The sequence below is a fragment of the Lampetra planeri genome, chromosome 8, assembly GCF_965212315.1.
Source record: "Lampetra planeri chromosome 8, kcLamPlan1.2.h2, whole genome shotgun sequence".
Lineage (NCBI taxonomy): Eukaryota > Metazoa > Chordata > Hyperoartia > Petromyzontiformes > Petromyzontidae > Lampetra > Lampetra planeri.
Genome location: NC_136114.1, coordinates 10,843,925 through 10,854,869, shown reverse-complemented (window position 1 = coordinate 10,854,869; position 10,945 = coordinate 10,843,925). Strand labels below are relative to the sequence as shown.

Sequence of the window (10,945 nt, the reverse complement as noted above, 5' to 3'; positions counted from 1 at the left end):
CGGGCACCGCACTTTTTACGCTATCAATTCTGGTTCAGTTATTCTGCACTTGCTCTATTACTATAGTACTATACTGCCTTCAACTTTTGACGGAACGACTCAGTGTTTAAAATTAGCGATTTGTCGTCTTACCTGGCTGTATAGCAAATGAAAATATACAATTACTTTACTGTGCAAGTAAAAATTTTACGTTTTAATTTTTATTTATTTAGGGCCCTTTTCTAACATATCCTACAGGCCACCGCACGAGCTTAATCCGGCAATGCAACGATGGCATTGTCTATCACGCATTCTGCTCACGCTGTATTCGAAAGCTGCGATGTCCATTGCTTAATTGTACTATTCTTTGCATATTATTTCTGTTAGTTTACTAAACACGCACCGGTTTGTGATATTCTTCAAAAACGTGCTGAGCTCCCATCATTAATGCCGTATGCTGTAATACGTTTTAAATTCATGTCCATGGAAATCACTTGAAATGTTTAAGGTTGCGTTGAGGAAATTCATGTAGAGTGCCTGAAAGTTTCATTTTGAATGTCCAAAGAAATTAATAGCCAAGTAGACTAAAAATAGTCTGTATTTGTCAGCTAGAATATTACTACTATACTGCATACCGACATTGAAAGCTTTCTAAAAGTGTAAAAAAATTATGGACAATTTTAGCAGATTTTTTTTGTACACATTAGGCCTGCCAAGTAACTGTATAGTAATAGAACATTTTAAAGCAGTTTGGAATATTTGTATACTGTACTTAGTAGTAAACTATTTAATGGAGTTATAACTGCATTTGGGCAGGGCATTAAAAGCTTGTATTTTTATATTACATCCTTTACTTCCGTTTATTATATCCAAATGTATTTTTGCATAGTTGGTTTTGAAATTATTCTAGAACGGCACTAATTTGCCAGGGCATGCACCAGCCGACATTTTCTTTTTATAGAAAACATTTGGTGATGCTGCGTTGGCAGTGATGCACAAGCATAATGTACTAAAAAGGCACATTTCTTAATAACTGCCCCAAGAGAAAAAAACACATCGGTTACTTTACAGGCAATGACGCTCCTAAGAATATTCTTTATTTAAAAAAATGTTGACAATATGGCATTTTGTCACGTCGGATTCAAAGATAACAAAATACGTTCACAAACTTGCATCAACTGCCAAAGTTGGATAGTTAAAATTTAATTATCAATGCTTACATTTTATGAGTAATGTTCATAGACACATTTGCACACTTTATATTTTCATTTTATTGGCAAGGCATTGTACAAAATAAACCCTTAGCAAACAGCATTTTACCAAAAGATGAATAATCATTCAAGGAAAAAATGCAAATTCGGGATATTCACAGTGACATTCGAGTCTGTGACTTGACTAAATAACTAATGCTATACTGGTATAGGCTACCATTTGGTAAAATTAGCATTTTTCCTGGCAAAACCAAGCATTTCTCAACGAAAAATGATGGCAAATGTTGTCCTTTAAGCTTTTTCATCCGCACAGCGATTTAGTCTGAAAACTACCCACAAAAAGGATATTTATAGCAAATATAACCCCATGAGCTGCATAACGATAGCTGCTGAAACAGCCTAATTCTTGTGCTAACGCCATCTTCAGGTCATGTAGGTAATATACATGTTGTTACCCTGAGGTTGTTCTTTTAAATGTATTAAACAAGTCCATGAACAAAGCTATATGGTAGCATGTTGTGAAAACTTTTAAGTCATCGCGACATGGGAATAATAGAGCATCCATCACTTTATTATAGACATTTCTTATGTAGCAGCCACATCAATCGCATGAGTGATTGGGAAGTACCAGTGTTCCTTTTCACTGCTTTAAAATCCCATTTTACACATATTTAAAAATCCAACATCTTATATCTGCACCGATATTCCAGATGTCCAAATAACTTCCGTCTTCCCGTGGAACTAGAATATTGCAGACCAGTCTTAACTTTCGTGCAATTCACAACCAACAACAGATTCCTTCTGTCTTCTTTTTTTAACCTGGGACAACCGCTGTCCACCATCTGGCTCATGGCTTCTCATAACACTTCTAGTCAAATTAATTCCACAGGCATAGGCATTTCATCACTTCCCATGCAGTCCTCAGGACTGGGAATCTTCAAGCTAAAAAAGAGGTGCAAAAAGAGAGAATTACATTAATGTGGTTGTGGACTCCATTTGGCGTTTACATTAATATATGCTTAATTTGCTACAATTTGAAAGATCGGTAGGTGCAGGATGTATCATCTTTGGGCACCTGCACGGCAATCTGTGTGCCATTAGTTGTTGCAACAAGGCGGACGGAAGGCTGGCCATCTCTGATGACAATCTTGTCCACATTATTGGAGGACATGCTCGTTATCGATGCGTCTAACAATCCCTCCGTCACAATTGTTACCTACAATAGAAAACAAAAACACGTCTTCATTGTGCTCTCATTTTTAACCTTCATCACAAACATTAACAAAATGTTTCTATATTGATATTTGGCATTATGTGCATAAACTGTACATTTTAACAAGTATGTTATAATGGTAATAAATACGTTTTTTAACTAAAATATATATATACGTTTAAGTATACTACACATGGCTTGCCATGTAAGAATATAACATATTTTTTGGTAAATTGACTCTTGTATTGTTGCTTTACTATATTCTGTACACGGATCTCATTGATGTTGTTACATCCTAGCTGTAACAAAATTCTCATACACATCAGTCTGCCATTACCTGTTGCGACTCAGAGCCCTCAGAGACCATGGTGACAGCATCCGTCATGCTAGGGTTGTGTGATGGCATAGTGATAGTGGTCCCATCCTGCGTTACCATTGCAATAGCAGTTCCCAAAGCCTGTAGGTCAGCCTGTGAAAGGTTTACCTGCAAGGAGGGATGTACACAAATACTCAAACTTATGGTGTTACTACAACAGTAGTATTACATTGCCAAAAACGTGTATTCCTCTTTAAGGGTTTGTGTTTATTGGAAGCCCTCTTACTAAACTTCCATACAACATGCCCATGACCATCCTTACATTTTATATAATCACTAGGAACCCACACCGTCCTTGGGACTGTCCATCTGTCCCTCCCAGCAGCCTTTTTTTTCATTTAAAGCCCCATCTCTCTCGACCTTTCTCTTGCCTTCTCTGTACTGTCTATCCCAAATTATCTTGATGTATTGCTTTGTCTCTGTTTCTATCCGTTTCTCTATCCCCTCTTCTACCTCCATTGTATCTCACCCACTTCCCTGCCCCCTTTCCCTGTTCATCTCTCACCGATCACCCTCACTTTACCAATTTCCACCTCTTCCTTTTCCCGTCTCAACCAATCTTGCCTCTCCACCTAATCCTCCCACCCATTGCTTGTCACTTACCCTCACTCTCTTCTTTCCGTTTTGCTCTCTCTTTCCTTTCCGTTTTAAGCACTTTCACTCTCTCCCCGCCGTTCTCCTCTCCGTTCCTCTCTGTCTCGTCCTCTCTTCTCTACCTCCCTCACCTAATCTCCTCTATTTAATTTACATGAGATACACATCCGGGGTGGAGGGTAGGTGGATGCAGGCATGACGTCAGCAAACATGAACCGTGGCTCAGTGGTGTGGGATGCTGGTGACGTCATCCCGCAGATGTGCGTGATGACATCACTACTGCGAATGACCACTTGTGCACAAGTCAGCCAGCCAGGCAGCCAGGAATCCAGCGAGAAAAACATTTTTTCAAACAGTATAACATATGATTGCAAGGCTTTCCAAAACTTCAGTCCTTGCGACCCATGAAAGTACATCTCTTACAACATTTTCTCCATCAAACTACAAATAATACATTACATGCTGCACACGTCTGCTGATTGCTAACCTTGACATAGTTAACGCTAATTTAAATAGTCTAAATTGGAATCAGCACATGATAATACATTTCCAGTGGTGTACATCATGTTACAACAATTTATGTTTTCATGGAGATGACACTTAAAGCAGGAAAGGGCTGACCGTGATGGGTATTGAAGCTTGCAATTTGGGAAACGCTGGTATATACCCAAGGTGAGCAATAACATAAAAGCACCATATTGGCAGTGTACAATTACAGACCTGCTGTGTTCCATCTTGTGAAATGAGTGCCACTTGTGGGGTGAGGCCGTCGTGCGTCACCACAGCAACTTGGGCAGTGATCCCATCCTCCCCTTCCACACCGGTCAAGTAAGCAATTCTCTGCCGTTTGCTCGGAACATCCCCACCTAGTGCACGCAGCAAGCACCACAGGTCGGCCTCATCAATAACCTTCACCCATTAGCAAGCACATTATGAAGAAATACATTTTCCACGTGTAGGCTGGATGTTTGTGTTTGCAGATCAAGGAAACACGTTTCTTTAAATAGACCTGGGACACATCTTCACGAAAATGTTGTCTTTAACGAATCAGGAGATAGATGGGGCCACTGCTGTGAAAAGTTTCCTAACAATGTTTCCCGACACGTTTACTTGTATATCCTCGGATTTAGACAATTGCACACACATTCACAACATAAATATATTTCTTTAAACTTTTGGCTAAAAAGGTCAGCATTACATCAGACACATGAGTTAAGTATACATATGTTGTACTGGACTTCTATGACCACTCATTTGTGCTCCCTCACCAAACTGCACTGACCAGACCAGCGTGAAGCATAGTCAACCCTCAATGCACGTGGAGTTGGGAGGCACCGTTTCAGCGATGGATTGACAAAACGGCTGTGCATGTCCTTTAAATCCACAAGGGCAAATTTAGTTAAACATTAGCACTTGCCCTGTTGCTGCTCGTAGCGTGCCCGCTCGCTCTCCTCCGTAGCTTCCATGTCACCGTGTGCGGAGCGCTTGTGTGTGGCCAGAGTGGACGGCTGCCGATACGTCTTGCTGCAGTTGCTACAGCTGTAGGGCTTGACTGGTGTGTGCACGACCTGGTGCTTATAGAGACTCGAGTACTCGGTGAAGCGCTTGCCACAGCCTGGCACCGTGCACACATAAGGTTTCTCGCCTGCGGATTTCACAAATGACTCAATTACGTTTCGCTGTACTCACCATCATGGCATAGTTACACAACAGCGTAAGTATGTTATCAAAATTTGTTGAAAGTGCACACACACAACCTTGCCTGTGTGAATGCGGACGTGGTTTTTGTAGTTAGTGGCACTGGAGAAGCCCCTGCCACAGCCTGGCTCTGGGCAGAGGTACGGCCGCTCTCCTGTGTGCGTTCGAATGTGAACCTTGCGGATATTCGATGTTGTGAAGGATCTCCCACAGCCTTCAAACGGACATTTGAATGGCTTTTCACCTGCAGAAAAAAGGCGATTTTACTTGACACGTGTTAGAATATCAGTCACAATGAAATATTTCACCAATGTGACTTTTAAAGAAACTTTCTCAAATAATTATTAACATACCTGTGTGAGTACGGATATGCTTCTGAAGATCCCCCGAGGTTTTAAATCCTTTCCGACACGTCTCGTCTGGACACAGGTAGGGCTTCTCTCCCGTGTGTGTTCGCAAGTGGCTTTTTAAACCATACCCTGCAAAGTTTTCAAACAAGCGCTCCATATAACCCTCGTTGTAAAACTCCAGTTTGCTATGCCAAAAGTGGTTTGAGAACGTTAATCTTTAGACGGTACCTGTCGAGAAGGCCTTCCCACAGCATGGCTGGTTGCAGCGATATGGTCGATCGCCAGTGTGAGCCCTCTCATGTACCTACCAATGACAAAAATCAATATTTACAATAAGTTGTTTTTAACATTCCTATTATTTTGTTTCTCTTTTGGCGAGTATATTATTGGAAAATTACAAATGCAAAACTCCAGCACGTTAATCACAGCTTTGAGAACACAAGTTAAACACAAGATTTTCATCATGCCAGTTAAAGGGATAAAAAGCAAATTCTCCCTGGACCTTCAAATGGTGTGCAGTCGTGTAGAGCCTTCCACAACCTTCGTAACGGCAGTGGAATGATTTTTCACCCGATGGCTGTCCTGAACTGCTGGCTCTGTTCATACTCTGGCAAAAGTGTTGAAACATCTACAGTTAACAATACAGTCAGGTGATAGCCACACATTCATGCATGCTTCTTGCACACGACCAAGTTCGTTTTGTTTCACCTCCATATACTGTGTGCAGACAAAATAGCTACATAAGGATTTATTTAAAGAAACCCAATTACCTTTTTGATTTTGATGTCTGACATCAAGCCCTCTGAACTATTACCATCATTCTCCCCTGTTACCTGAAGCATACAGAAAGAGGATTGTGATGAAATAACCAATTTAATGAGCAGCACAACACAGGAGAGTGGGATACAGTACAGTATGCAATGCTGAAATTACCATTCACAATTATCCAATTGCACACACTGTGAACATTAAGAGTTGGGAAACTTAGGGCTCCAGGCAAATACTTTGACTTTATGGCCCTGCCTCACATGAGCACACTGGGAAACAATAAACTAGCTTGGCAAGTTTGACAAACCAAGATGCGGTTTCAAGTCAAGTTCAGTGTTATTAAAGTATATAATGTAAAAAAACAAATTACATCATCTATAAAAAAAACTTTTAAAATAGGAATAAACATAAATCATAACCCGGCATAGAATATCAGTGACACCGATTGCTAATCGATAATTGTTTTACTGCAAATATTGAAATGGCACATTAGAAGACTCACAACAGACGCGTACTGCTCAAGAACGCTAATGGCCTCGACGTCTGTTGTGTCAGGTCCCTCCGCATCCTCGGAACCCTCGACCCGGATGGCCCCATCAGGGCCTGGGTGGTGGATGTACGCCGTGGTCCCATCCTCCAACTGCACGGCCTGTACCAGGCTTTGGTCGTAGCCCTCTGCATGTGAAAATAACACAAGTTTTAGCACGAGCCTAAAAACATGACGGCATGTTTGTGTACATTTCACATGTTTAACATAGGTTAGAGACCTTTGATTGTGTAGTAGATGAATGCTGTTGTTCCATCTTCCAGCTGCACTGCCTGCCCATCTTCAAATCGCATGCTTTCTGAAATTATAACAATTCAAACACCTTTTCTGGTTTTATGGGAAAACAATACACATCAAGAATCTCTACATTGTGCATGCATTAAACCAATGTATGCCAACTCTTGTGTTACACATCTCTTACGGAAGTACCTTCATTTCCTTGGGACATGTCCCCAGAGCTCACTGGGAAGTTGTCAGTGGCATCAATTTCTTGGTTAGACTGGGCTATGAGCAAGCCTGCCAGAACACAATATCAGGTGTATGGCAGTAGAACATAAACAAATTGGCAGGTAACTAATGCAAGCCTTGTAGCATCAGTAGGCAAATTCGTTTACTTTTCAAATGCTCACCGAACCAAAATAGGCATTGCACAGAACCAACATCAAGTGTGGAAAATATAAATTAAATCTGCCATAAATCCACTGCGTACTTTCATTTTGAAACACTTTGAACAAACAAAAAAGCTCTCGAGCAGTCATCAATTGTCATGTGTTAATTGGTGTTAATATTTGTAATTTTAATAAAATATTTCAAGTACACTTTACCTATCACTTCCTGGTCGCTTGTTGCAATATCCGAGGCACTCAATCGCTTGTGCCCATCATTTGCGTCTTGTAGTGTGCTGCTGGGATCCATTGTGCCAGGTTTTATTCGCTGTTACCACAATGTGGCATGAACAACAAATCACGATTACACTGGTGGCTGAACAGATTTAAAAAAACATTGTACCAAATGCTCATTGCTTTGCATGCGTATGATGACCATGTACTAGTTTACTTTAATTACTTCTGAGCTTGTGACCTTTGTTTTGTACTTTGTTACAGATTTGTATTAATATACAACTATTTTAGTGCAGCTAGCTTTACAAAAATTTACCATTAACATGCATCGCTTGTGCTAACACAGGGTGATCCATATATAGACATGGTACTGCTTTGACCCGATTACTTTATCTCTAAAAGCGATTTAATATTGTGAAAGTAATGGCTCCATATCTTAGAGGAATGTTAAACGATTAGAGAAATGTGTACCGAAATTGGTGGAAGCCATGTCATAAAATGCTTTATAATTGCTCATTATTTTAGTGGGCTGTCTAAAAATGTATCAGGCTATAGTTTCTTGCAGTCATAAACCTGCACATGGGACTTGATGACGTTTCTAAAACGGCAATTAACGCAAGTTTCACTTGAAACAAAGCAATGTGTGGAGTCACTTAGGTTCATTTTCCTTACACAATACTTTATTTTTTAATTGTGACATGGAGTATACCTTTAACCCAGACTTGTATTTAAGAGCTTGTCTCTTGGATTTTTCCTCACTTGATACAGTAAATTTAGCTGTGACGGTCCCACCTGATGACGGAGACTTGTGTTGTCTCCGAAACGTCGTGATTTATTATTTTATATCTATTAATATTTCTATTTTTAATTTGTATTTTTACCTACGTGACTTTACCGAAAAAATCTAAGAGTAGGAATCCTTGCAGTCACGAAAGCTTCAAATCTAGAAAGATGTAACAATGCTATGTGCAGAAGTCACATCGTAAACAATTACAATAAACAAAAACATACCATGCCTACAAAACATTCTTAAAGACTGCAGACTATTTGTGCGCGCCCGATCTTATCAGATGTCAGAAGCTAAGTAGATTTAAACCTGGACAATTAATTATTGAATGTTCCAACACCATGAAATGTGTTACTATTGCAGGCTACCAGCAGCAGAGGGCAGTGCAATAATTTTTCACTGCCGTACTGTAATACTTTATGCTCCAACGGTGGATTGATAAATTTAACGTGTAGGCTTTCACAACCAATATCATCCATTATATATATAGAGGGGGGTGGGTTAGATCACAAAAATATAAATGTATCGTCAAACCCGCCACCACCCAACACGGACAACTAGTAAGGTTTGTCCAGTAAACAGAACATGCCAATTCGTTACTAGTACAGCAACACCGGTGTGGGTTGGAGAGCCAAGCCACATTTACAATCTGAGTACGACGTTTCGCCAGTAATTACAACTAGCATCATCAGGCGGATAGCAAAATATACCCATACGAATGGATTGATCAGTTTAACAACTAGGCTTTCGCGACCAATATCATCCATAATGCAGTTTTTTTGGGGGGTTAGATCACGTAAATGTGTAGTTAAACCCGCCACTACTCGACAGCCAATTAGTAAAGTTTGTCAAGTAAACGAAACGTACTCCCATTGTAAATGTTGTGGATTTACTCTTCAACACACCGGTGTGCTGTACTAGCAACGAATTAGCAAGTTCTGTTTACGTGACAACCCTTACTAAATTTTGATTTAAAGCTTTCGTGACTGCAGGGATTCATATTCTTGATTCTTTCGGTAAAGTCACGAACGGAAATAATAAAATACAAATATTAAACAAAAAATGCTCACGACGTTTCGACTGCAACACAAGCAATCATCATCATGTGTGAAATCCACAGCAATATTTTTTGTTTGTTTTATATTTGTATTATTTTATTATTTCCCTTCTACGTGACTTTACCGAAAGAACCAAGAATATGAAACCTTACTGTGTCGGGTGGTGGCGGGTTTACCGACATATTTATATTTACTCGATCTAACCCCCCACAACAAAGGCCTCTATTATGGAGTGGATTGATGAAGGGTAGTAATTATTATTCTCTAACGTCTTACGATCGGCTTCTTCACCCACATTGATCGCCGTGAAGTATGCTCAAAACGACCCCTGTGACCTACGTGGTATTGGGGGGACTGGGGGAGACCCCCTCTCATTCAGCAGCTAATGAACCACCGCGTGTACACATTTACAACAATGCGAGTTGCTGTGGTGGTGTAAAACACGACTTATGCTCAAATCAAAGACACGCATTGACACGAGTCACGATGCAACCCGCAACAGACGCTGTGGATGTGCAATCGTCAATCCTCAACGTGCTCCAACGCAGCATTAATAATGTGCGCCTGCCTTGCTGTTCATTACACTACTAAACAACGCGGAAACAATTACATTTGCACCTCGCAAAGACATAATAGAACACCCCCACCATACTACAGCCACATGACACAAGCCCAAACTAGGCCGAGCCTAACCCAACGCGCTCTCACCGCTTTGAGGGCATTGCAATGAAGCCAATTTAGACCGCACCAACAACACCCCCCACCCCCACACAGCAAGCGGCACCTTCATGGGATATTTAATATAAAACAATAAACAACCAGAGACTAGTCTCCTAATGCCGACTGCCGAGCGAACAAGCCGACGAGAGACGTCAACTGGACGGGCGGCCTCTGTGTCTCTGTGCTCGTGGTGGTGTTTGTGTGTCCAGCCGCTTGTGAGCTGGGCCGTGGTTATTTCTCTCGCCAACAACAACATAAAAGACGACGACGACGATCTGTCTCGTTTCGTTTGCCTCCCTCCCCACCACCCTCACGCTTCTCCCCGTACACCCACAGCAGCAGCCTAAGAACCCGGCGGCTTCGTGGCCCCCGCACCACTTGCCGGGGGCCCACCCCTACTCGGTGCCCCATGACCGCGGCCGGGCTAAGAGGGCGACACGGGGTGGCCACGAGGGTGGCCAGGCACGGGGTGGTCGTGGTGGTGGTGGTCGTGGTAGTGGTGGGAGACCACCACGAAGCCCGCGAGCGCGAGAGTTTTGTGTTTTCTACCAACAATTCCGTCTCTCTTACCGCCATGCACCAGGGCAGGAAGCAGCGAGGAGGAGCCGGGCGAACCCCGCGCAGCGCTGTGCCGCGTGGGGCGGGGGGGAGGGGACGGGGGGGAGGGGCAGAGAAGAGGGGGAGTAGGAGGAGGGCACGGGGAGGGGGCGGAGGGAGTAGGAGTTGGAGGGAGTAGGGGGAGGGCACGGGGAGGGGGCGGGCACGGGGAGGGAGGGAGGAGGGCACGGGGAGGGGGAAGAGGGAG

General features: G+C 42.2%; 1 protein-coding gene across 8 annotated transcripts; it reads right to left on the bottom strand.

Moving 5' to 3' along the window:
• Positions 1-1,039: 1,039 nt before the first annotated feature.
• Positions 1,040-10,793, bottom strand: LOC144720320 (zinc finger protein 76-like). 8 transcript variants are annotated; one of them, XM_078596980.1, is made up of 15 exons: positions 10,711-10,793; positions 7,561-7,669; positions 7,166-7,252; positions 6,957-7,034; positions 6,692-6,864; positions 6,192-6,254; positions 5,924-6,028; positions 5,650-5,725; positions 5,425-5,550; positions 5,131-5,315; positions 4,791-5,013; positions 4,094-4,239; positions 2,741-2,887; positions 2,266-2,406; positions 1,040-2,132 (listed from the first exon to the last, which is right to left on the bottom strand). In XM_078596980.1, the coding sequence occupies exons 1-15, from the start codon at positions 10,714-10,716 to the stop codon at positions 2,112-2,114; spliced, it is 1,686 nt and encodes a 561-aa protein (XP_078453106.1). In that variant the 5' UTR covers positions 10,717-10,793; the 3' UTR covers positions 1,040-2,111. The 8 variants fall into 8 exon arrangements, with proteins under 8 accessions (XP_078453106.1, XP_078453110.1, XP_078453108.1 ...); XM_078596984.1 differs by lacking the exon at positions 10,711-10,793 and adding an exon at positions 10,690-10,696; XM_078596982.1 differs by lacking the exon at positions 10,711-10,793 and adding an exon at positions 8,471-10,683.
• Positions 10,794-10,945: the final 152 nt, after the last annotated feature.

Excerpts from the sequence above, each read along its gene's own strand:
- LOC144720320 (XM_078596980.1), bottom strand. Across the intron at positions 6,029-6,191 it reads CAGACATCAAAATCAAAAAG|AGTATGAACAGAGCCAGCAG; the intron begins GTAATTGGGTTT and ends CACTTTTGCCAG. Across the intron at positions 2,888-4,093 it reads CACAAGATGGAACACAGCAG|GTAAACCTTTCACAGGCTGA; the intron begins GTCTGTAATTGT and ends CCCTCCTTGCAG.